Source organism: Oncorhynchus mykiss, chromosome 7, assembly GCF_013265735.2.
Source record: "Oncorhynchus mykiss isolate Arlee chromosome 7, USDA_OmykA_1.1, whole genome shotgun sequence".
Taxonomy (NCBI): Eukaryota; Metazoa; Chordata; class Actinopteri; order Salmoniformes; family Salmonidae; genus Oncorhynchus; species Oncorhynchus mykiss.
The window spans coordinates 22,487,885-22,515,394 of NC_048571.1; the positions used below are offsets into that span (position 1 = coordinate 22,487,885).

Below are 27,510 nucleotides of genomic sequence, written 5' to 3' on the forward strand. Positions count from 1 at the left end.
TACCTATGTTACCATTTATTATATTTCTCATTTATAGGTCTTTTCTCATTTTCTACATGTATGATTTTTGTTTATCTGGTTTGTTTTATTCCATTTTTTCCTCATGCTTTATAGCGAGAGCTCATGCATTAGGGCCCTTATTCTAGAGACTACAGTGGACTGGGCACATCAATCAAACAGTGCATGAACCATTACAGGACGGCAAAAGACCCGGTCAAAGTTCACAGTCAACGCTCACAACTTGGTCAGAGAAAGCAAACATAGGTAGAGCAGACCCCCTCATAACACCCAAAGGTTGGGACGGAGTGATCAAAAGTTCTTCACAATGGTTAAACCAGCCATTCACTACTTATGCAATTCAAGTTGTTTTTTTTTTTTTTTAAACATCACAAGCTGTGCTTGGTCCCCTTTCAAAAAACTGCAATTGCCTTGATTCTTGTGGATTCTTACAACTCTTTTTTAAAATAAACAAATAAGAAAACATGCCAAATGCGGATGAGAAGTGTGACAGAAGGGGGAAAATGACAAAATGGGCTTATTCACGAGAGTAGTCCGATTCCAATGAGTACACTAGGATAAAGTACTGTACATTAACATTTCCGAGCCTGTTAGAAATACATTTTGGGTATATATATATATATTTTTTTGGTAACATGTTAATTGTTAAAAATGACACAGAACAGGTCAAAAATGATCTACAGTTTCATACTTTTAAATTGCTACATTAAACACAGGGATCCATTTCAATTCATTTCAAAATGAATAGTCCAAAAAGATGACATTGAGCAGTATAAAACACAGGAATCAAAATGAAGTGACCAGCAACTTTGTACAAACAAACATTACACATTAAAGAAACAAAAAGCTAATAGAAATCATCTTTGGTGAGGTAAGAAGGCTTATGATGACAGACAAGGTACATTAGCTCAAGTCACCTCAACACTCATGGCTAAATATAAGCTCAAATAATTTCAGTCGTTTTTTTTTTAATCAAGCTCTCAACAAATGGCACATGATGATAGCAAAATGTTGTCTGTGTGTTCAAATAAAAAGCAGTACATAAAGTCCACTGTATCTGTCTGGAAACCACAAGAGTGTGAGCCATCCTGCAAGAATATCTTTCCATAGAAATGTACATTTCAAAGGCCAAATTGTACCTTAGTATAATTTATGCATTCACTGTAAAGGGAAACATGAATCAAATCTTTTTTCAGAAGTTAATTAGGCCTACCTCAGATAGACTTCGATAAAAACATGTCGTTATCAGTATAGAAAGCATTCTCGAACAAATTTTCGGAAAATCAAAAAGCACACGTATCTATCACTATTCAAGAACAAACAAACATATCGTCCTCAGACAGTGCAATGCTTTATATCTCACAGCAGAAACAAAGAAAAGACTGCACATGAAAAGTGTAAGAGAGGACATCCGCCTTCAAGACAAGAGGGAACGGGCACAACACTAATACTTAGGAAGAAGACAGCAAAATAGTCATTGTTATGACCACTACCGGGAGGTGAGCTTGAAAGCCTTCTATATATTTGGCATAAACATACAGTGAGTGTAGACAAGGTTTGTCTGTAGATAGCCAACTGATTTCAGTTGATTTTTGCATGTACTGATTTATAAAAATGTATCAACAAAATCTGTTTAAAAAATCCCAGGTTTCCAGTTGTACAGCTGTCATATGTCACGTGTTAGGTTACTAGTGTTATGGAATAAACATCACTAAACTAACAAAACATCAACAACAGTCATTTGGTTGACGCGGAAAACAAGCCTTTACAGTCAGTCATTGAGAAAAACAAATCAGACAAAATTCAAGCAAATTCAATGTCTCATGGTCAAAAGTGGAGTGATCAGGAGAGGGAGCTGGGTGAGCATCATCCAAAACACAGAACAAATCAAGTCTAAACAGCTGGTAGGAGAAGTATCTTCATCTGAGCCTCCCTCTTCCTCCCGTGACAACAACCATACACATTTTAGAACAACATAGTCATTCTATTTCTGTTTTTTAAAATCCACTCAGGACTGGAGTGAGAACTGGTCCTGTTCGATAGGCTTCTTGACCCAGGCTCCCAGTCCTGCCTTGTGGAATTCCTTGGTCAGAGTCTGCTTGGCAGCATGGTACTCCATCGCTGCCTGTTTGGCGTCATGGTACAAGCTGGGTTTGGCACCTTTGATTCTCAGAGTCTGTGAAAGCTAAAAGGCAGGAAGAGAGAGGTTTTAATTGGACAAGAATAAAACACGGTAAGAAGTGATTCAACAATCAAGTGAACAAACACGATGTCAAACCTTTTAAATTGAGTTCTTGGAACATAATAAGTCTCAACTACCCAGCCACGCATAGCAACAGCCACCTGAGAGTATAGTCGTGGCCAAAAGTTTTGAGAATGACACATATATTAATTTTCACAAAGTCTGCTGCCTCAGTTTGTAGGATGGCAATTTGCATATACTCCAGAATGTTATGAAGAGTGATCAGATGAATTGCAATTAATTGCTAAGTTCCTCTTTGCCATGCAAATGAACTGAATCCCCCAAAAACATTTCCACTGCACTCTAGCCCTGCCACAAAAGGACCAGCTGACATCATGTCAGTGTTTCTCTCGTTAACACAGGTGTGAGAGTTGACGAGAACAAGGCTGGAGATCACTCTGTCATGCTGATTGAGTTTGAATAACAGACTGGAAGCTTCAAAATGAGGGTGGTGCTTGGAATCATTGTTCTTCCTCTGTCAACCATGGTTACCTAAAAGGAAACACGTGCCGTCATCATTGCTTTGCACAAAAAGGGCTTCACAGGCAAGGATATTGCTGCCAGTAAGATTGCACCTAAATCAACCATTTATCGGATCATTAAGAAATTAAAGGAGAGCGGTTCAATTGTTGTGAAGAAGGCTTCAGGGCGCCCAAGAAAGTCCAGCAAGCGCCAGGACCGTCTCCTAAAGTTGATTCAGCTGTGGGATTGGGGCACCACCAGTACAGAGCTTGCTCAGGAATGGCAGCAGGCATCTGCTGAGTGCATCTGCACGCACAGTGAGGCAAAGACTTTTGGAGGATGGCCTGGTGTCTAGAAGGGCAGCAAAGAAGCCACTTCTCTCCAGGAAAAACATCAGGGACAGACTGATATTCTGCAAAAGGTACAGGGTTTGGACTGCTGAGGACTGGGGTCAAATCATTTTCTCTGATGAATACCCTTTCCGATTGTTTGGGGCATCCGGAAAAAAAGCTTGTCCGGAGAAGACAAGGTGAGCGCTACCATCAGTCCTGTGTCATGCCAACAGTAAAGCATCCTGAGACCATTCATGTGTGGGGTTGCTTCTCAGCCAAGGGAGTGGGCTCACTCACAATTTTGCCTAAGAGCACAGCCATAAATAAAGAATGGTACCAACACATTCTCCCAACCATCCAGGAACCGTCTCCTAAAGTTGATTCAGCTGCGGGATTGGGGCACCACCAGTACAGAGCTTGCTCAGGAATGGCAGCAGGCAGGTGTGAGTGCATCTGCACGCATAGTGAGAATAACACTTTTGGAGGATGGCCTGGTGTCAAGAAGGGCAGCAAAGAAGCCACTTCTCTCCAGGAAAAACATCAGGGACAGACTGATATTCTGCAAAGGTACAGGGATTGGACTGCTGGGGACTGGGGAAAAGTCATTTTCTCTGATGAAAACCCTTTCTGATTGTTTGGGGCATCCGGAAAAAAGCTTGTCCGGAGAAGACGAGGTGAGCGCTACCATCAGTCCTGTGTCAAATTCTGACAAACTCCAAGCATTGATTATGCAAGAATGGGCTGTCATCAGTCAGGATGTGTGTCGCCCAGAAGTTAATTAACAGCATGCCAGGGCAGATTGCAGAGGTCTTGAAAAAGAAGGGTCAACACTGCAAATATTGATTCTTTGCATCAACTTCATGTAATTGTTAATAAAAGCCTTTGACACTTATGAAATGCTTGTAATTATACTTCAGTATTCCATAGTAACATCTGACAAAAATATCTAAAGACACTGAAGCAGCAAACTTTGTGAAAATTAATATTTGTGTCATTCTCAAAACTTTTGGCCACGACTGTATATAAAGGTGTTGTGCGGATGAATAAGTATCCTACCTTGCAGTATAGGCGCACCCAGCGGCTGTAGAGGGCGTGCTTGCAGAGCCTCGAGGGCCGTCCCAAGTCGTCCTTGCCTGTCATGGCGTTGATAACCTCTAACCCCTGGTCTCCCACAGCCCAGTTCACACTGAAGTTAGGAGCTTTACCCGGTTGCCGTGCTTCTGCGTTGCTTATTCCTGCAGGGAAGAGAAAGTGACATAAAAATATTCCTTTGTGAGATATACAGTACCAGTCACACGTTTTGAAACACCAATCCATTCAAGGGTTTTTCTTAAATGTTACTATTTTCTACATTGTAGAATAATAGTGAAGACATCAAAACTATGAAATAACACACATGGAATTATGTAGTAATTTTATATTTGCGATTCTTCAAAGTAGCCACCCTTTGCCTTTGATGACAGCTTTGTACACTCTTGACAGTATCTCAACCAGCTTCATGAGGTAGTCACCTGGAATGCATTTCAATTAACAGGTGTGACTTGTTCACAGTTATTTTGTAGAATTTCTTTGCTTCTTAATGTGTTTGAGCCAATCAGTTGTGTTGTGACAAGGTAGGGGTGGTATACAGAAGATAGCCCTATTTGGTAAAAGACCAAGTCCATATTATGGAAAGAACAGCTTAAATAAGCAAAGAGAAACGACAGTCCATCAATACTTTAAGACATGAAGGTTAGTCAATGCGGAAAATTTCAAGAACTTTGAAAGTTTCTTCAAGTGCAGTTGCAAAAACCATCAAGCGCTATGATGAAACTGGCTCTCATGAGGACTGCCACAGGAAAGGAAGACCCAGAGTTACCTCTGCTGCAGAGGATACATTCATTAGAGTTACCAGCCTCAGAAATTGCAGCCCACATAAATGTTTCACAGAGTTCAAGTAACAGACACATCTCAACATCAACTGTTCAGAGGAGACTGTGTGAATCAAGGCCTTCATGGTCAAATTGCTGCAAAGAAACCACTACTAAAGGAGAAGAGACTTGCTTGGGCCAAGAAACACAAGCAATGGACAGAAAGGTGGAAATCTGTCCTTTAGTCTGATGAGTCCAAATTTGAGATTTTTGTTTACAACTGCCATGTCTTTGTGAGACACAGAGTAGTTGAGCGGATGATCTCCGCATGTGTAGTTCCCACCATGAAACATGGAGGAGATGTGATGGTGTGGGGGTGCTTTTCTGGTGACACTGTCAATTATTTATTTAGAATTCAAGGCAGACTTAACCAGCAGGGCTACCACAGCATTCTGCAGCGATACGCCATCCCATCTGGTTTGCGCTTAGTGGGACTATCATTTGTTTTTCAACAGGACAATGACCCAACACACCTCCAGGCAGTGTGAGGGCTATATGATCCCATATGTGTTATTTCATAGTTTTGATGTATTCACTATTATTCTACAATGTAGAAAATAGTACACATAAAGAAAAACCCTTGACTGAGTAGGTGTGTCCAAAACGTTTGACTGGTACTGTATGTGGTCAGGACAATCCAGGGGCTGTTGTCTGACGTACACTAAGTAGGGGCAGGATGTAGGACGGGTAGGACCACAGCCAGACAGACCCCTTACCGCTCAGAAGTGGCCGGTTGAGGTTGAACGTCTGAGGCAGGTCCTCAATGTCAGCGATCCTCTGGTACATGGCTCTGGAGAGGTGGTCTGCGTGGTACAAGCTTCCCAGGATAATGCTGGAGAAGTAGATGGGCTCTGTGAAGTAACACATCAGAGAGCCCTGGATCCCTACTACGTTCCACCTGAGAGAAGGGCGGCAGTGAGAGGTGGTGTTCAAAGGGAGGCGCTGCTTTTGAGTCACATGACCTTTTTGAGTCTCACCACCTCAAAGCACAGACATTTCTGAGTGCACGATACGGATAAGACCCAAGTCCACGTTTAAAAAATTAAAACATCTCGGCATTTTGGATTTTACCCTGAACATTTCAAATCAATCTGAACGCAGAGGTTGAATTTGAAAATGTCTTCTTGTGCCCTGTTTTTCTCTCCCTAATAATGCAACTTGGGTTGAAGAAAATAATATGTAATAGCCTCTCAGTTGGACATTTCCTATTTTTCGAACACTAAGCTCCACTTTTAGTGATGAAGGGTGTTTTATTGCCTGGAGTCAGATGCTATTCAAATGATTCTGATTGGTGCATTCCTCAGGCTAGCTACCCTCTCTCAAGTCCCAATCACTTTGCCAACAGAGCAGTGCTACAGGTGTGATTATGATAGAGCCGTGATTAGCCCTTTGATTAATCTCCACGGAAATGGCATCCCTGCTGGGAGTGCCCTAGGAACTGTAACAGCTGCTCAAACTGCAGGTGTGTAATCATGAACAATATTGTTGATTTAGATTGTTTCTTCGAGGCTTGTTCTCTGGGCTTATTCTGTCCGTGTGACATGCTCAATACATGCTCAAGCTGCGGCTATCGCTGACTCGTGAAAAGTCGGACGAAGTTCACAATAATGGCATAAATGGTAGATTTACATTGTTGGTGTTTTTATGAATATCACATTTAAATCGTCATTCCATGAAAATGACTGGACTCCTTCTGTATGGTGATAGTTTGACTGGTTGCTAAACTGTAAACATAGTAACAAGGAGTGGTGTCCAAGACAGATACAGACCTGGCGATCTTGTCACTGCAGGACATGGTGAGCAGCCGCTCTCCCTGCAGTACCCCGTCCCAGGTCTGGATAGTGTTACTGACTTTCACAGGGATGGTCCCCTCCCCAGACTCTATCTTGGTCCTCAGCTGACCACGAGCTTTCCTGTTAGGGTGCCTGTCTCCCTGATCTGTGGATGACATGGAAAGGAAATAAGCCTTAAAAATGGCGAAGAAGAAGCATTTTTAAAATGAAGACGAAGAAGAGCCGCCTAGGGAGATGTCTCACCCTCGAAGGCAGCCTCGTGGGGTGAGAAGATGCGTGCGTCTCCGCAGGGCGACGTGCTGATGTACAGGTGGAACTGCACGTTGTCCTTCAGACGGAAGCCCCGCTTGTTCTCGCACCTCGTGAACATCGACTTCTGCTGCTCCTCTCTGTTGTTACTATGGCAGACAGACAGACAGATGGACAGACAGACAGACAGGTGTGTGGTAAGAAAAGGTTAACCCGTCTCTACATTGGCATTTGTTTCTTCTGGTAAAATGTCACTTTTTGAGTGTTGTTGATCAGTCAGTTTCTACTAACCCAGTCTCCGTGGTTACAGTGACTTACCTGAGGAAGTGTTCCAGCTGTGCGTACAGGTACCTAAGGAGGGAACGACGAGCAATGATCTCAGCGTGGCAGTCGTTCAAAGCCAGGCCGCGGTCACTCATGTACTCGCCGTTTATACACTTGGTTCCCGTGGTAACACAGATCACTTGTGCCTCCTTGACATCGGTGCCTGGGTGGGATGTGTGGATTGTGAGACAAAAAATGGTTTACAATGGTACATAAACGACATAGTCTACTGAATACAGTATATCACATGTTTTACATGATATATAAATGTTTCATGATGAAGTGATAAAATCAACTAGGAAACGTGAAGTGATACCTATTCCACAATGTAAAATACACAAACATCTTTTGTGATTAGTCTCCAATGAAACCCCCAGTTGTGATCCATGCAGCATCAGTGGGGCTCTCTCAATTCGACAGAGAATCAGAGATTAACAATCAAGATAAATTAAAAGTTCATTTTTTTTGGGGGGGGGGTAAAATAAAGTTATTCTAACAGTACCTGTTGTCATGACAACGCCTGCTAGGACTTTCCGTCGTGCGTGAGGGGATGTGAAGTTATCCGTCAGCTCACTGAACTTGTCAACTACCAGACCGGACACAGCATCAGCTAGAACCTGAAATAACCACCAAGCAGAGCATGAGATACATCAGAAGAAAAACCCAGGCCTTAAACCAGAGACTAAACCCAGACAGAATCGAAGGCAATACACAGAGAAGGGGAGGGAGGAGATAGGAAAGTTCCTGGGGAAGTATTAACGTTATGATGATCACTTTTTCCGGCTTCATCATATTAGCTCTGATAGATGATCAATTGAAAATCTAACCGAAATCTCCACGTGAAGGTTTACATTAGAAATCACAGAGGCAATGACAATCCAGGGTACCCCTAAGAGACACTGCTTTCTCAAACTGAAGCTCGGGTAACAGAACTGGAAGACAGGTTCGTGCAGTATAATAGATTCGAGGTGCCTACTTCTTCAGGGATCAGACATACCTACTGCAGGTAAAAGGGTTTAGATAGGGATGAGTGACAGACAAGACACCGGGGAGCTTAAGCGCTGCATCGCAAATCATCCGTCCGCTTCATTGACTGATCTGTTCTAAAAACAGGCCAACGGAGCAGGCAGCTTGTCTGATCAATAGGTATGTTTGAATAGCATTCGGGAGCTGATGTTAATTAAGATTACAGTTTAATTGACCTTGCCTCGTCAGTCGTTATCTCAGGCAGGAGGGATTAAGGGCACGGGATTAAGTGACGTGTAAATAGATTTGAGTGTACACAATGCAACGTGGAACGTTCAAGGCTGTAATGCACCACTGTCTCAAAGCCTCGTCTCCTTTTCAATTAAGCCCTGTCAGAGGCTTATAATGAGCTGGTTAAACCATTAAGTCAATTAAACTGAGAATAGTTAATAGGAAGTGAACAGTGGATACTGCCTGCAATGAAGGATGAACCAAACTGACATATCTGACCATTGCTCTCTTATTTCATGGGGCTAAACCACCCAGATAGAGTTAAGACGAGTCTCTGCATACTACTACAATTGTTCTACTGCTCCACAAGATTTTCGATGGGGAGAGGGGGTTTGTCCTGCGTTATGAGTTTACTATGTGCTATTCTGTGCCTTATATTCAAAGTAAAGCTTTTCAAATAACCATATGAAACAAGCATGTCATCCAACAGTCACCGAGTGAACGTGTTGTGGGCAGTAGTAGTTCTTACCTGTGGCAGGTGCAGTTGCAGGCCCTCTCTGGGTATGGGCTGTCTGGACGGTGTCTGGTCCAGTTGCATGTTAAAGAGGGCAGAGAGAGCAGCTTGTGCCGCACGGGCCTTGGCCAGCTTCTTATTGCGGCCTGAGCCTTGGAACGTCTGCGTGTCCACCACCACGGACATGGCAAAGTTCTTGGCGTGGCTCTCTCCACTCTCTGACACAAAGTCGTACTTCAGCCCGGGTCGTAGTTCGTTGAGGATCATGACAGGGTTCTTGGCAATAGCGGGGGAGACGAAGGCCGGGACGGAGGAGGTGGGTGGTAGGCCTAACGAGGACTGACTCAGGGCGGTAGCACCTGAGTTCCCTAGCAGGGGGTATGCTACTAGTCCCAGGGAGCTGAAGGAGCCATTGGTACCGTTAGAACCCAGGTAGAAGGACTCCTCCGGAGGGGCCGGGGTCTCAAACCCATTAAACAACATGTCCGGGAAGTCAGCCTGGTCGGAGGTAAAGTCTGTGTTGACCGTTAGCGTCCGACCCATTGCCATGTGCGCCTCGGAGGCGTTGGGGAACTGAACGAACGATCGCAGAGCCTTCTCAGCTGAGTTGAGCTTAGCCTTCTTCTTGGTGGGGCCGGAGCCCTCGAACAGCTGCCCATTGACCTCGACAGTCATGACGAACACGGGCGCGTGGACCGGACCGGTCTGAGACAGCAGCTTGTACTGCAGTCCAGGCTTGATTTCATTCAGCTGCATCAGGGCATTTTTGGGCAGAATGGGCCCGGGCATTTTCTTACGCTTCTTGGGCCTGTACTTGTTATTGTGATGCCCGTTATTACCCTCTTCTAAGGGACGCTTTCTGCCCCCGCCACACCCTGCATTGCCCCCATTAGGGAGGTGAGCTGCCCCCTCACCCCCCAACCCCTCCTTGGTGGAGGAGCCCACGTTGTCCAGGTTGCGGTTTTCCTTAACGTCGGTGCTGCTGGAACCTGCGGTGCCCAGAAAGAGTAACTTACAACGCCTTCGTTGCAGGATCTTGTAAATGTAAAATTTATAGATTCCTTTATCTCTCTTTGTAACTGGACAAGTGATGTGTGTTCCTTTGTATGTTAGATTTGCAAAGAGTTATACGTAGTCCTTATAGAAAACACTATGTTAAATACACAGTAATATTAGTATCACCACAAAACCTTCAATACAATCAAAGGGGGGGGGCTGAATAACACTTGATGAAAGGACTGACTTCTGAGGAAAATCTTTAGATTTGATTTATTCGTGTATTTTTCAGAATAAGCACTACCAAAGACCTAGGCAGTGTAAATACAAAAGTAACCCCACCAAAATGTCTAAACATTTCAGTGCTGTCATCTGGCTCCTGATTATCTACTCATCTGTGTTATTAAAGAACTGTCTCTCAAAACTTCTAGAAACGTCCTGTGAAGGGCTGCATGACCAATTTAACTGTAAGGCTTGTATTAATCATGGTATCAATAAATTAGGTGTAGCTGTGGTTGAGGGAACACATATCGCCACGTCCTGATTATAAAGCTGATGGAACTTGGTGTAAATTTTCATTTATAACATCCTCCAGCAAAAGCTCGATAGGTTACTCCTTTCGGCGCTCAGGGATAAAATACATCCTTGTACAAAATGCAGGAGCAGAGAAGAAGGTAGCGACAAGATGCTTGGAAAGAAGAGGGACAACATAAGGATATCGCCACCTCCCCAAAATGGAGACAAACAAACAAGTGTTTTCTGGGATTTTCATGCTCCACCGCAGTCAAAAACGTATTCAAATAACCATTTTATTTTCATTATAATTTCGCTCTGGACCAAGCTGTATATCATCATTTTCTAAAACAAAAGTGTACAGAGTATATAGCGGTAAAGAAAATAATAAGCATGCAGGAGAAAATATAAACAGTGTAAAAAACACAATGCTGCTAGCGCCCAGCGTAACAGGAGTGGAGTTGTGATTACAACCCTGTTGGGAAAGAGAGATTATTGAACAACAGAGCGTTGTGATTGACCATGCCATGACAACACTGTCCGTCCCCAACCATGCTCAATTCTGACCCACACACACACACACACACACACACACACACACACACACACACACACACACACACACACACACACACACACACACACACACACACACACCAGAAAGCCCTTGAGTAACCTTGGCAATGTATGCCCGTCGGCCTGCCAACAACCCTCCCTGTGTGCTGTGCAGCGAGGAAGTCCCTGACCGACACAGTAATCCAAGTGAGCTCCCGTCTGGGTTGGGTTTGGTGTAACAGGGAAGCGGGAGGATTAGGGCTGTCCTAACACATAACATGTCCTAACATCATAACTGTCAAGTGTGTAATGGGATCTATGTGCTGGTCCTGGGGCAAAGCACTGCCAGCCAAAGCAATGCGCTGAATGAATTCAACATCTGCTCCATACTGTGGGCATAGATACATACATACAGCCCCTCTCTCTCTCTCTGTACCTTGAGCTTGGAATTTTTTGTTGTTGTTGTTGCCAAACCCTGTATTTTGACTATAGAAAGAGAATCCTTTCCTCAATAACCCTCCCAGGTTTGTTGCAGCCAGTTTAAGGCTGAACTATAACTGCTCTCAGAACCTAGAGGAGGGTACTCTGTGGGGTTTTAGAAGCTTTGAGAAGAGGAGCAGGGGGTCAAGCTTAGAATCCGTCTCTTAAAATGGTCTGAAATAACACAGGCGATATCCCCTCATCTCCCCCTGAATGGGAGATTAAACTCTGATCCTACCCTCCTGAGCCAGGAAACACAGTCTGATGACACTTTCTCAAGGTCAATCCGACACAAACAAATCAGGGAGAGGAGATTTAATACATTATAGGCCTACAATTCTGGATTCCGTTCCCAATAATGTTGTGTTATTGCTATTAGTATTCAATTTGAAAGCATATAACCAAGTAAATAGTTTTGCACTACTAGGGATATTACATTATAAGTGTCTAAAAGCACTTCACTAGCATAACAGCTAGTGGGGGGGGGGGGGGGGGGACACACACACTCACTCATGCGCTCTTCTTCATCTCCCTCCATGGTGAAGAACCTTGGCTGGTTACGGGGCTGCTTCACACCAGCTCGACCTGTAGGACAGACAGACAGACAGAGCATTCAGAAAGTATTCAGACCAATTGACTTTTTGTTCCACATTTTGTTACGTTCCGGACTTATTATAAAATGGATTGAATTGTTTTTTCCCCCTCATCAATCTACACACAATATCCCATAATGACCTAGCAAAAACAGGTTTTTCGATTTTGTTTGCCAATTTATTAAAAATAAAAACTGAAATATCACATTAACATAAGTATTCAGACCCTTTACTCAGTACTTTGTTGAAGCAGCTTTGGCAGCGATTACAGCCTTGAGTCTTCTTGGGTATGACGCTACAAGTTTGGCACACCTGTATATTGGAGTTTCTCCCATTCTTCACTTCAGATCCACTCAAGCTATGTCAGCTCAACCCAATTGAGATGGTTTGGGATGAGTTGGACCGCAGAGCGAAGGAAAAGCAGCCAACAAGTGCTCAGCATACTCCTTCAAGACTGTTGGAAAAGCATTCCTCATCAAGCTGGTTGAGAGAATGCCAAGAGTGTGCCAAGCTGTCATCAAGGCAAAGGGTGGTGGCTACTTTGAAGAATCTCAAATCTCAAATATATTTGGATGTTTTAAATTTTTTTTATTTTATTTATTTCACCTTTATTTAACCAGGTAGACCAGTTGAGAACAAGTTCTCATTTACAACTGCGACCTGGCCAAGATGAAGCAAAGCAAAGAGTTTAACCCTTTTTTGGTTACTACATAATTCCATACGTGTTATTTCATAGTTTTGATATCTATACAAGTATACTATGTAGAAAATAGTAAAAATAAAGATAAATCCTGGAATAAGTTGGCGTGTCCAAACTTTTGACTGGTACTGTACATATTCAGCATCTGGACTAATCCTGTCCATGCCGACAGACCATATAGGTCTGGGCAGTCTTTTGTGACTTTAATATCTGTCCCATTATCCCTCGGTTTCAACTAGCTCAGCGTTTCCCATACTGAAATCAAATCAATTAAATCACGCTCGGTGTGGTTGTGGACGTGGTTGTAATAAACAGAGCATTTTCTGTTTTCTTCCTACAAATGTGGTTCTATCTTTGAAACCGTTTTAGCTTGGAAATGGTATGACCCCCGTCACTGAAAGACAAGACTTTCAGAACAAGTATGTGTCTTGTGTTTCCCTCTACAAGCCGTACAAGGACTCAGAATGGACAAGACCAGACACCGAATCAGACAGGGGGGAATGGTGCATTCTTTCCTACACAGAAGATCATACAAAAGTATGGCATGACGACCTTCTGAACTTCTCAATACCTTCCTGATGCATTTCAGTCGCTTGAAACTATACTTCCTTCAGATCGAAATACTGTCAAAAGTACTGTCAGGCAGATTTGTAATAAACTGCCATAGCCCAAATATTAAAAAAAAAAAAAGTCAACATTAGTCGTTGACTACATAACTTGGTGGGGTCGCAACAACATTTTGATATGAAAATGGGGTCGTGGGTCAAAAAAGTTTGGGAACCCCTGAGCTAGCACTTCTGGAAAATGCTGCAGTTCACGCACTCTACAGTACAGTAGCCTATGTGGTTCATTTGAGAATACACAGGAAGTCTACAGAAATATAATACCTCAATTATATTTCCCCAGACAGCCATGAAAAAAAAAAAAAACCCTGTCCATGTTAAACATACGGTATCAATGCTGCAGCATATAAGATTGCAACACACTGATGGAAATGGAGTGTCGGATGTCTGAAAATAACCTACCGAGCGTAAAGTTAAGTGTAACCAGAACAAATGGGCATGACGGTGACAGCAACTGTAGGAAGCAACGGGCTGAGCGATATACCCTTGCCACCGGGAGGAAACTACCTGTTCATGGTGTTAAGCTCCGATACTATATCAACCCACAAACAGACAGAGCGAAAAGTCAGGGAGAGAGGGAGAGAGGGAGAGAGGGAGAGAGGGAGCAGAAAGGACAGAGAGTAAATCGATATAATAATTGTAAAACAGAAAAACAGCCTCAAGCTAATCTTTCTCCACTGTTCCATTTTGCACAGGACATTTCTCCAGCCAATCAACCCTACAGTCACAGAGCACTAAGGAAGCTGTTGCATGTATTCATTTGCCCGCGGAAACCATATAATTAACTAGTGATTGAATCTACAGTTTATACATCAGTCAATACGAGCTGTATTTGTATCGGGCATACTGTCGTTTTCCCAATACTCATCTCCACAATCTATCTTGACCAAAGCCAAGAAATGAGGAAAGATAGTAGTTTGTGCTCTCTATTCCTCCCTGTGGGATTAAATAGGGTGTTAGATGTGTATTCTGCCCCCCCCCCCCAATGGTCTGCGGTGTGGCGATAACAACACAGCACCTCTGTACAGGGAAGAGTAGTCGACAGAATGAGATGCAGTAACTTCATAGGAACACTGAGGGGATAAACCAATTGCATTGGCGTGTTACAGAAACTCTCAGTGTTTTCCGCACAGTTATTTTTCAGAAGAGAGGGGAGAGACCCTTGAAGGACTATGGTAAATAGGGGGGGGGGGGGGGGGGGGGGGGGGGAATAAATGACTGAGGGTTTCAAATAGAAACAATAATATTTTGATATAAATACTTCACATAGACCGGGACAGTATAATTGGTGTCCTCTCTCTCTCAAAAGCAACCAATTGCAAAGTCCTCCCGCAGACGAGAGAAAATGGAGGGAGTTGAATGGAGATGATCTGTGATTGCCGCAGAGGCATTTCTTTGGTGCCGTTTGCTTTGAAGCGGATGCATTTGATAAGCATTCCCACAGAAAAGCAGCCTGCTGAATCTATCCAATCAGGCCAGCCACTACAGGCAGAGTGATTGAGGAATACAAAAATCCATATCACTTCCGTAATGACACTTTCAAGAAGGAGAGGGTGCTGACACCACTAGACATAGAATACATAAAATGTCAAACTGAAAAGTTTTTGCTTTTTAACAACTTTTCTCATCCAATGACAATGAGAAAAGACAATACTGTTTGGGAGCAAACGGCAAGTTTGTTGTTGTAGTCAACATGAAAGCAGAGGAGATAATAGTAGATAATAGAAACCATTCATTTAGACAGCGCTTCTGCAACTGCCACCTTATTGAGACGAAGCTATTAAATGACATCGCTCACATTTCTTCCTATACCCCTTTTGCCTCCCCCTTCCTGACTTCCTGTCAGAGAGCCATCACCTCCCTTGCATCCTCCCCAGTCGTAAACTGTAGCTCTCACCGTGAGACAGCAGCGCTCGCATTCCAGGACGATAAGGGACGCAACGCTGCTGTTATTCACGTTAGGTTAATCCTCAAACTGTCACTCTACATGTCATCCACCGTGCAGGAAATTAAATAATTAATGAATTACCAGATAATTATCAACGCTGCTTTCTGGGCTGAAACTAATGTTGACGGGCTGGTTTTTACTGTAGCACTCTTGGCTACGGATTAGGGACCTTGCTTTCCTGGATGTGGGGGGGGGGGGGGGGGGGGGGGGGGCGGTGACTGAACGGTCACTTCCTGGAGAGTGGCCTTGTGGATAAATCGCTGGCATTTCCATGACAGGGGTCAGAGGTCAAGGGACAGGAAGTGTCATATTTGCATCACTGAAGATTAATGGAGGTCTGGGTTAAGTTACAGTCTTACTCATTACTTTGTCTAAATGTCATCTTTGTTTGGTTTGCTCTCACTTTCAAGTGGACAAATACTAAATGAAGTACCAGGTCTATGATGGTTCCTATTGCCTTGGCCCTGCATGAACAGATCCGTTTAGCTGAGTGATGGAGCATGTGTCGGCGCCAAAATGAGCTCTCACTGAACCAAGGTGTCTGTAGCTAGTGATATCCAACCTTGCTATAATGGCATCATCTATCCAGACCCCTTACAGCCACCCAGCTGCACCACGTCCTATTCCACTAACATGGTGCTGGAGGCAACTGCGTGGCTGTTGGCTCAACATGTGTCAGAGTCAAAATTGCCTGGCGCAGGGAGCCAGATGGGTATTAAAGAAAGGGTAGCGGCCGTAGCTGCCATAGCCTCCAGTACAGGTTTCATTAGGAATATAAACTCAGCAAAAAAAGAAACGTCCTCTCACTGTCATACAAATATGTGTAAATATTTATATGAACATAACAAGATTCAACAACTGAACAAGTTCCACAGACATGTGATTAACTGAAATTGAATAATGTGTCCCTGAACAGGGAGGGGGGGTCAAAATCAATGAAGATCTGTGAAGTTATTTGGATTTTTACGAATTATCTTTGAAAGACAGGGTCCTAAAAAAGGGACGCTTCTTTTTTTTGTTGAGTAGCTCTTTGTCAGCACCATGGACAGCGCTAGTGCTGCACAGCTCTCAGCACAGCAGGCCACTGAATTGGCCAGAACCATAGCAGTAAGCACATGGTGTGGTAATGTGCCTGTTGCTATATTTCCCCTAGGCCACATACATAGCTGTAGTCTACTAGGCGCCATAGCTGAGCTAATATTCCATGTAGAGGAACAACAACAACCAGAATGAGCAGGGTGGTCAATGCACATTCCAGGAAAGGAAATCAGCAGGATATGAATGCTGCTCTTAGTGCTAGGCGCTGGTGGACAGGGCTGAGAAGAGGGTCTTCACCTTCCTTTCTTTGACACATATGATATTGCACAGTGCTACATACAGAGTGCTTTTGTTAACCATATGCCTACTAATATTCTTTATGGCAGTCAGCTTTCCCAGGGGTTTTTCTACCAGCCTGGTTTTAGACTGGTTTTTAGTCTTTGGAGGAGGACACACAAGATTTATACACACAACAGTGAATGGTGCACATCATAGTAAGTAAATCACATAAGTGAACCAAGTAGAACCAAGAAAGCCTTGTTGTTAAGCTGCTTTGGTTGTACGAAGATCAGAGCCGGCTTTTGTGTTAACCAACCCAGCCTCTCTCTCAGCCTGAACAGTGTAATCTCGTCTCTCCGCGTGACAAGAAGTGGCCTTGTACCCCCGCCGCCACTCAACTCCTTCCTCCCGAACATTAGCGCTGACAATGTTATCAGGCCGCCGAGCCCTGGCGCCTTTGCTGGAAACGCCGGCTGCTTGCTTTGTGTGCTGGATTGACGGAGACCGAGGCTTTAGGTTGCCATTCGCTCACCAAGATAATGGGCGACAGAAATTAGCTGGGGCGGAATGAGAAAATGTCAACAAAAGTAGTTATCTGTGAGTGAGTTTGTGTACACACGTTTGAAGAAAAGGGAAGTAGGGAGATAGACGTCAAGGATTTGGAGTGGCATTCTGTTCACTGTCAAAGCTCACAGATATCAACACTGGATTGTATCCACAGCCTGCGTAGCCTCTGTTAGCCATTCATGTTTAAAAGGTTTCACATTTAAAAACATGATAGAGGTTTTCTCGTTAGAACTTTCGCTAGCATGAGTTTACAAGGACATGCAGCATCAACACATTTGAGCTTGCTGTTAATCACAGTCACTCTCCCCAAGTTATCAATGTTGGGAATCTTAGGACTATGAATATCAACCCGCGATCTTAGCAAACCAATGAGAGCACCCTATTTCATCCTAAGGACCAACGTGTGAAAGCCATAAAGGATTGCCACAGACATATTTACATTGCTGGTCCACCATTAAAAATATGTGATTCTGCAGTACCGTATCTATAGCAGCGTATGCTGTCTGAGTGGCGTGAACATGCGTTTAATAGGGAATCCAGGAGAGTCTGGAGCTGTATGCCTGATACATAGATCTGTCTGAAGCCTGTCATTCACATCCTATGGAGAAACAGACAGTATCTCACACAGCCTGGAACCCAGAGACCAACGACTAGCTAACGATGTCTCCCGATGTCGTTCGCCTTCAAAAGAATGCGCACTCCTGTCTCAGACATGCATAGACATTCACGCACCACCGCACACAGGTACACAGGCGGAACATATCTTGCAAATCTTGTCATGTACTCATAGTATACTGTACAGTACACACAAGCAGGCTTGCACGTGAGCACACGCACATGCTGTGAAAGGGCAGGACCGTATTAAAAGTTGATTAAAGTAGCATAAAACTAGACAACATGAGCACCCTACATACCTTCTGTCATTGCTTTGCTGATGACACCTATGAAAATAAGAGAAAATCAGAATATTATTATTATGGAAATATAAAAATGATTTCCCATCAAATCTGAGGTGTTGTCCCCTGATATGATAGGATAAACCCATTCCACACTTTCTGGTGATGAAAAAGAACCATTAGAATTTTTGGGGAGAGAAAATGTGGAAATATGAAATGTAATGTTATGATGTGCATTTACGGTGAAGTTCACCACAATATGTATTTCACCACCTGGTACCGTGCTCTCAATCAGCAGTCAACCATCACCAACCCTTGTCAAGAGCTGGTAATACCCTCAATAAACCACCGACTCAAATCCCGTCAGAGAGGAAAACAATGCTGAACTCATGATGATGACGGGAGACACCAGCCAGAGGTGTCAGCGCTAACCAGACAACCCATGAGGAGACATTGATCAACGGAAGTTGGGGAAAGTTCTGGTTCTTGAAGTGGAATAGCACTATAGCTGGAGGGGTATTCTGAAACCAACTATCAGAGCCACCCCTCAGCGGTCTAACGCAGATGGATCGATCCACTGGGTTTGGGCGGACTTGGGAGAAATAAGGTGTTGGTGCCTTCTGGCACAAAAAGCTTCCTTGAACATTGGCGGCAGCAGCGGCGCCGTATATCTCTCACACCCTCCATTTTCTCGCCGTGAAATATCATTTTTTAGGCACGCTGACCAGGCCCCGTCAAGCCCCAGGCGTGACTTATCAATGTGCCGTGGAGAGGTGATGAGATGAGATGGTGGAAGGGAGACAGAGGCAAGTGAGAGCTGAACGGAACGGACAGAGGGAACACTCTGTTTTTTTAAATGTTTTATTTAACCTTAACTAGGCAAGTCAGTTATGAACAAATTCTTATTTACAATGACGGACTACCCCGGCCAAACCCTAACGACGCTGGGCCAATCGTGTGCCGCCCTAAGGTCTCCCAATCACAGCCGGTTGTATTACAGCCTGGAAATGAAACAGGGTCTGTAGTGACGCCTCTAGCACTGAGACGCAGTGCCTTAGAATGCTGCGCCACTCGGGAGCTGTCTGTACCTCACTACTTTTTATTTGCCTTCCTCTAACAGGTTGTTAGAGACAATCCAAACATAAGATGTATCAAACAAGAAGACCAAACCTCCACCCAAATCATCAGAGTACCGAGTGTACGTAATACCTCATTGGTTATAAAATGAATCACAATAAACTACCAGATCGAGAGGGAACTGAGCAGTAGGCTAGTTCCTAGCTTTTCCTTTTATTTTCTTCATCAGCAATAGTGTACAAACTGAGGGAGCTAAATGAAGATTTAACAATGACATTCAAATCCCACAATTATTGACCTTAAAATGCAATCGGGTAAATCATATTGGAACATAATATTGCCTTGAACACCAAGTCCATTTGAAGATATTTTACCAAGCAAATTCAACCAAACCTTATTGGTTGACCTTTTTCAGTTTGTCAGTTACAAATGGTGTGGCTATTAGCCTGAAAGTCCCAATGGAATAAAATCACTGAACTGTTGCAGTAGTCGATGGAAATGTGACATTTAGGGCGAAATCACATGAAAATCTCAAATGAAGAAAGTATACCTATCAAAACCTTGAAATGGGCTGATACTGAATTGCAATAAATCAAAAAGCATTACAGTATATATCAATCTGTCTGATATACAGTACCAGACAAAAGTTAGGACACACCAACTCATTCAAGGGTTTTTCTTCATTTTGACTATTTTCTACATGGTAGAATAATAGTGAAGATGTCAAAACTATGAAATAACACATGTGGAATCATGTAGTAACCAAAAAAATGTTCTTCAAGATTCTTCAAAGTAGCCAACCTTTGCCTTCATAACAGCTTTGCACACTCTTGGCATTCTCTCAACCAGCTTCATGAGGTAGTCACCTGGAATGCATTTTAGATTTTCCCCCCCCCCAACGTTCTTAGTAAGGGTGAGTCCAGTCCATTTTATTGTAAATGCTAGCCCTGGGTAATATAGGTCAGTGCTGCCATTGCTGCACAGCTAATAAAATCTCCCCTGGTCTTCAAGGACATTATGTGGCTGCAGTCCCTTTACCATTTTCCCCAAAGGAACCAATGCAATCTTTATGATGGCGCAGTGGGCGACAGGGACGCTGTACATATTCCACACACTAATCAGTGTCACTTAAACGGGCTAGGGTCAGGGGTCAGCCCCCCTGTGGGTCTTCTCCAACGGAAGTGAAGTCTCCAGATCTACGCTGATGACAGCCTGGCATTCATACACAGTATTCGGTCATCTCTCTCTCTCTCTCTAACTCACCCACGCAGGCACAAACGTACACTATTCTATCACCTCTCAGAGTTCCCTCTGCGGGGCTAGGCAGTGCAGAGGGGCCTGTCACTGTCATGCTCAAGGGTAAACCAGGTATAAGGCTTATCTCTCCCAGCCTCTGGTCTGCAGGTATGATGAGAACAAAGGCAGAACACACAATCATTATCACAAGTGTATATTATTTGATCTTTCTGGGAGTACCACGTTAGACTGGAAGCCAATATTCCTGCTAAATTCTTCTAGCCGCCCCGAGTCCTGAACCCACCCACCCAAGCAGCCCCTCTTCCTTCCTATCCAGCTGGCTGACAGCCAGTCGGATCAAATCCATTTAACGCCATCACAGGTTGCCCTTTGGTCCCTGGCCTCCAGTGCTGAAAATTGCTACTGTGCAAATGCCCTTCATGTAACGGTCCAACTGTGTCACATGTAGTCAGCTACCTTCATAGACTCAGGCAGGTGATTTTGTACTCTCTCCCCACACCGTACATTGAGGAGGCACACCATTTTTTTTAGGTGCTCAGCAGGTAGGTATACGACAGATGAGAGATTCCAGGTTCCTAGCTCTGCCTAGCTCTGCCTTAGCTCTCTTCCCATCCCCAGCCATTCTCTCCGCACCACTACCCCCGTAGCTCACAACAGATGACTATCGCTGTCTTCCCCCGCTGCCGCTGCCGTCAAGGCCGGGCCAGGTGCTCCTCTATCTCTGGGTGAGAAGGGAGGGAATGGAGAGAGAGGGGAAGGGGAAGATGTTGAATTTCATACCTCACGGCTCCTGATTTAACCAGGTCTGGAGGTAACGTTGACAGACAGGCCGACAAGCCAGGAGAGGGGTGAGGAGGGGGATGGGGAGGCAGAGGTGGCCCCTGTTTGAGAGGGTCAGCTGGATGTAACATTATAGTTAGCGGTGTAGTGGAGGGTAAACGCAGGTATACCCATTTATTTTTCAGTGGGCATTGTGTATGCTCACTTCTTAATCCCCATGATGCGTGTCATAGTAGTGTAGCGGGGGTGTACGCCGTATCAATTAACAAGGCTGATGGAGCAGATCAGAAGGTTTAGCTTAAAATGTTGATAAACTATTATTTCTTCACATTTTCAGCGCAGCAATGTGCACACGGCAGTAGGCTTACGCAGAAATGTTCCTAAACGCAATTTGCAGAAAACACATATTCTAAAATGCACACGCAAGTGGTTTCATGGACAGAGATGGAAATATCAATTAGAAATGTAGATAGAAGGTAGATCTAAAGATGCAACAACGATCATGGGTCGCTAATATGTCTAGGGTAATGCCTGCTAGACAATGAAAGGAAGTGTAAAGAAAACGAATAGAACAGGAGAATGCAAATGAGGAAGTCTTTATAAAAAAATAATTGCGTCCACATTTCGACGGTGGGATTTTGGCTATTGGCTACTTTCACGCAAGGTAAGACGTCTTTATAAAATAACATGAAGTAAAACGTCCAGGTTTCAAACAATTAAGGAACAGGAAAAACAGCGACGCTAACCGTCTTCTGGTCGATGAGAATGGTTTCGTAAAAACCGGCTCAATTAAATGTCAACTACAAAGTAGACTATGCATACCTATGCATTAATCCAGTGGCCAATTGTTTTGCAAACTCTATCTCATGTGCAACAGTGTTTTCGCTAACCAAACAGTGCTAGGTGCCTGCACACTTCAATTAAAGGGTAACTGCACAAAAAATAATTCTACATTTCATAGACCTCAAAGGTCCTCCTGATGTGGTTTAAGCATTGGTGTGGACTTTGAACATCCGATTGTGTTGTTTTTCTATTAAAAAAGTGTGAAACCTGTGCAATTTCTGACTTAACAGCCTCGTTTATCTATTTCAATAGTAGACCTACTATTAGCCTATTTGCACGGTACAGACTGACTGTTAGAGACCAATATGGGATTTATCCATTTAGGTCATTTAGTGTATGTCACCGTTTCTTACACAATTTTTCACACTTTCCTTCGCTGGGTGGGCCGATATAATTTTTTTGTGTGCTCAACATTGGGCTATACCCACTTCCTCCAGGCACCGCTACACCATTGATTATAGTGGCGGTGGTACCAAAGCCAAAATACAACATATGTTCATTAAATCATATACCTAGAACAACCTAGAACGGAACGCAGCTATCTTAGGGCTCACTGGAGACCAGAAGTATCTGGATACAGCAGAGCCACTTATCAAGTATCACTATCAACCCCCCACCTATCAGAGAAGAGTATACTGTTAGGTCTGACAGAGATTCATGGTGTACAGCTCAGGCAGGCTAGACAGACACATCCCTCAGCGTCATCGGGCCGCCGGGTACGTCTCGCAGAGCAGCCGTGTACGCCTCACAGTGCAAATCCATCCGTTTACCTTGTCTGGAGTTCACTTTCCTACCCCAGTAGATTAAACTCACACTTCACCTCACCTCGCAGCACACCAGTTAGCATGAAGGTACAGCGGAAATTATGGTATGTATAACTTCCCAGTGTGCAGGGTGTAAACAGTGGGAAAAAATCTTTGCAATACTTTTGAACTATTTACCTTGGATTACAGCTAAATTCATGTATTTTATACTCGGGACAGAATGAGACAAGTAATTGCTGTGTTGCCTGCTGAGTGTTTCCCGAAGACAGGGAATCCGCATTCAAATATTATGTGAGGGTTGGACTGAGTAAGCTTCAGAGTTATTTAGCCATTGAAATATTAGCAGCCATTGACAATCATGTCTAAACCCAACGGAGCGAGAATATTACAAAAATGACTTCAGCAGGCAGCACAGCACATTACAGATAATGCTCGGAGAGACTACAATATCTCCAGTCCCAAATATACTTACTAAATGTTCCACTACAATAGATTTGATTTACTCATTCAGTCACGGGAGGCGGCTTTATGCCAGAATATTAAACGTGTCTAATAATTAAAAGCTTCTGCTGAACTTCCCCTTTAATTCATTCATATGATTAATATGCCAAGGTGGCAGCTCATTGTTTACCTTTTGACAGACTATTATTGCAACAATGTAATAATCCCTACTGGCGTCCTTCCTCATAATGCATCGACAGATTACGTCGCTCTGAGGATTCCGACCAAGCACTTCAAGAAATCATTGGAAGACTGGGGCAAACTAGATTCATCTTGTTTCTTATAAAGTTAGACATTGTCTACAGCGCTCGGCCAGCATGTAGCCCTGAGCAAGGCAGTTGACCCACTGTTCCCCGGGCGCCGAAGACGTGGATGTCGATTAAGGCAGCCCCCCCCCCCCCCCCCCCCCCCCCGCACCAGAGATGAGGAAGACACATTTCAGTTGAAGGCATTCAGTTGTACAACTGACTAGGTATCCCTCTTTCCCTTTCCCTTTCCTAAAAAAACTGAAATGAGTTACCTCTGGTTCGTTCAGACATTCCTATGGGGAAAATGAATGGAGAAAGAGTGGGGTTTTGGGATAAACGCCAAAAACAAGGTCTGAGGGTTAACACAGGCTTAGGAGATCTTATATGTTTTGTTCTATGAGATAATGAAGCCTTTATGTTCTTTGCGTGCTTTAAAAAAAAAGACATAAATGCTTAAAAATTCACAAAAAGTGACGTTCGCTGATGAAGATTATCTCATAGAACAAAACATATGCGATCTCAGCCTGTGTTTACCATAGACCTTAAATCCTCAAAAAAAAACATTCATTTGCCCATAGGCTTTGACCAATGACGCATGGCGGAGAGACGCTATTGCTATTTCTCTCTATACCTTCCAGACTCTATATAGGGGGGGAAAAACTGAAGAAACAAGTGTACATATTCCATCCACTTCAGGAATATTATTCAAATTTTTTGTTATTTTTTAAATGAATCAACATACAGTGCCTTGCGAAAGTATTCGGCCCCCTTGAACTTTGCGACCTTTTGCCACATTTCAAGCTTCAAACAAAGATATAAAACTGTATTTTTTTGTGAAGAATCAACAACAAGTGGGACACAATCATGAAGTGGAATGACATTTATTGGATATTTCAAACTTTTTTAACAAATCAAAAACTGAAAAATTGGGCGTGCAAAATTATTCAGCCCCTTTACTTTCAGTGCAGCAAACTCTCTCCAGAAGTTCAGTGAGGATCTCTGAATGATCCAATGTTAACCTAAATGACTAATGATGATAAATACAATCCACCTGTGTGTAATCAAGTCTCCGTATAAATGCACCTGCACTGTGATAGTCTCAGAGGTCCGTTAAAAGCGCAGAGAGCATCATGAAGAACAAGGAACACACCAGGCAGGTCCGAGATACTGTTGTGAAGAAGTTTAAAGCCGGATTTGGATACAAAAAGATTTCCCAAGCTTTAAGCATCCCAAGGAGCACTGTGCAAGCGATAATATTGAAATGGAAGGAGTATCAGACCACTGCAAATCTACCAAGACCTGGCCGTCCCTCTAAACTTTCAGCTCATACAAGGAGAAGACTGATCAGAGATGCAGCCAAGAGGCCCATGATCACTCTGGATGAACTGCAGAGATCTACAGCTGAGGTGGGAGACTCTGTCCATAGGACAACAATCAGTCGTATATTGCACAAATCTGGCCTTTATGGAAGAGTGGCAAGAAGAAAGCCATTTCTTAAAGATATCCATAAAAAGTGTTGTTTAAAGTTTGCCACAAGCCACCTGGGAGACACACCAAACATGTGGAAGAAGGTGCTCTGGTCAGATGAAACCAAAATTGAACTTTTTGGCAACAATGCAAAACGTTATGTTTGGCGTAAAAGCAACACAGCTGAACACACCATCCCCACTGTCAAACATGGTGGTGGCAGCATCATGGTTTGGCCCTGCTTTTCTTCAGCAGGGACAGGGAAGATGGTTAAAATTGATGGGAAGATGGATGGAGCCAAATACAGGACCATTCTGGAAGAAAACCTGATGGAGTCTGCAAAAGACCTGAGACTGGGACGGAGATTTGTCTTCCAACAAGACAATGATCCAAAACATAAAGCAAAATCTACAATGGAATGGTTCAAAAATAAACATATCCAGGTGTTAGAATGGCCAAGTCAAAGTCCAGACCTGAATCCAATCGAGAATCTGTGGAAAGAACTGAAAACTGCTGTTCACAAATGCTCTCCATCCAACCTCACTGAGCTCGAGCTGTTTTGCAAGGAGGAATGGGAAAAAATGTCAGTCTCTCGATGTGCAAAACTGATAGAGACATACCCCAAGCGACTTACAGCTGTAATCGCAGCAAAAGGTGGCGCTACAAAGTATTAACTTAAGGGGGCTGAATAATTTTGCACGCCCAATTTTTCAGTTTTTGATTTGTTAAAAAAGTTTGAAATATCCAATAAATGTCGTTCCACTTCATGATTGTGTCCCACTTGTTGTTGATTCTTCACAAAAAAATACAGTTTTATATCTTTATGTTTGAAGCCTGAAATGTGGCAAAAGGTCGCAAAGTTCAAGGGGGCCGAATACTTTCGCAAGGCACTGTATCAGATCATTTTTTTTTAACTTAACCATCACATTCCTAATCTCCTCTCAGATTCCCCTTTCTCTAGTAGAACTTTGGATCTCAAAGACTGTGTACGACGGAGACACGTTACAGTATGCAAAGAGACCAAACAGCCTATCACCATGCTGTATCCACGCTCCAGAGATTAAAGCCCAGGAGTGGAAGGAGGGTTTATGCTTTTCGCATGGACACCTCTCAGAATTGAAACTCCTATCTGCTCGCCTTGCAATAGACTACCGGTTCCCCACATCGTTGCAGAAAGTTAATTTGAAAGTTAATATATCTGCCTATTGCCATCACCCAAAGCAACGGGCGCGGAACTGAGCCTGTATCCTGTCATAGAAAATGACAGAACACATCATGCGTACGGTATATAGTGTGTGTGAAGTCTGAGTGGCACTGACAGTACGCTTCAGAGTTAAATGTATGATAACTATATATCTGTTTAAAGGGTGAAAACTCTTAGAAGATTACATGTGATATTAACACAGTTCTTGATCCTTCGAACACAAATACGACATCACAAATACATGTTTCGGTGGGGAAAAAAGTAACACGATTCTACTACAAATACAGGTTTGCCTCAAAAAACTTTGAACATGCTTTTGAAGCACACAGCAGTGTGCATTTCTATACATGAATTCTCATATTGTTATCCCAAACTCAATGACATATATCCAATATCTGAAAACTGCCTGCATCATTCTCAGAGACAACATACGCAGTATTTTGGTCACAACTCTGTAACCAAATACACAAGCACACCAGAGCAATCCTTGCATTAGTCAATCAACCAATCCATCAATGTTAAGTACAGTGACAAAAAAAAACACAGACCTACAGATACACACACAAGCCCACAAGAGCACTCCCCTCCACACACACACACAAAGCCTATCCCTCCGAGCCATCCTGGAGCGGAGTACCTTTGCGCTCGGAGCGTTTCTTGCGTCTCCTCTTGAACCTCCTCCGGATCAAGCAGTAATAGGCCCCCGCGGCCCCCATGGCCTGGGAGCCATCCAGAAACAGAGCCATGCCAAACAGGGCTGCCCTGTTGCCCCGAGGCAGTCCTTTTGCCCCCTAGGCTGCCCTGTTGCCCCTAGGCTCTCTTTAGCCTGGAGAGTCTAGGAGGCACTGCACTTCCCCTCCCTCTCTCACTCTGCTAAATACTGTACAGGCACCAGGCGCAGACCCTCCCTCCGCCTGTCTGTCGTTCACACCCTCAGATGTCATGAGCTTTGCCAGCCGGTACTTTTATATGAATGACATAAAACGAACAAACGTCACTCCAGTGGTAGCCAATCTCGCCCTCTCCTTACGGACCCTCGTGATCTGAGGAGACACATGTCACAGTCACATACACACACACACACACACACACACACACACACACACACACACACACACCTGGCCCCATCCAATGACGCTC

At 43.7% G+C, this 27,510-nt stretch overlaps 1 protein-coding gene across 1 annotated transcript; it reads right to left on the minus strand.

Annotated features, from left to right (window-relative positions):
- Positions 1-27,289, minus strand: LOC110527519 (double-stranded RNA-specific editase 1). The gene is made up of 11 exons (XM_021608847.2): positions 27,008-27,289; positions 18,248-18,274; positions 12,096-12,170; positions 9,057-10,030; positions 7,833-7,947; positions 7,325-7,493; positions 7,001-7,155; positions 6,734-6,902; positions 5,681-5,862; positions 4,111-4,289; positions 1-2,203 (listed from the first exon to the last, which is right to left on the minus strand). The coding sequence occupies exons 1-11, from the start codon at positions 27,114-27,116 to the stop codon at positions 2,027-2,029; spliced, it is 2,331 nt and encodes a 776-aa protein (XP_021464522.1). The 5' UTR covers positions 27,117-27,289; the 3' UTR covers positions 1-2,026.
- Positions 27,290-27,510: the final 221 nt, after the last annotated feature.

Bases quoted from the DNA above. Each gene is read 5' to 3' on its own strand.
- LOC110527519 (XM_021608847.2), bottom strand. From the start codon at position 27,116: ATGGCTCTGTTTCTGGATGGCTCCCAGGCCATGGGGGCCGCGGGGGCC. The intron at 18,275-27,007 runs GTACTCCGCTCC...TTATTTTCATAG, and splicing joins GAAACGCTCCGAGCGCAAAG to GTGTCATCAGCAAAGCAATG. The intron at 6,903-7,000 runs GTGAGACATCTC...TGTCATCCACAG, and splicing joins CCACGAGGCTGCCTTCGAGG to ATCAGGGAGACAGGCACCCT.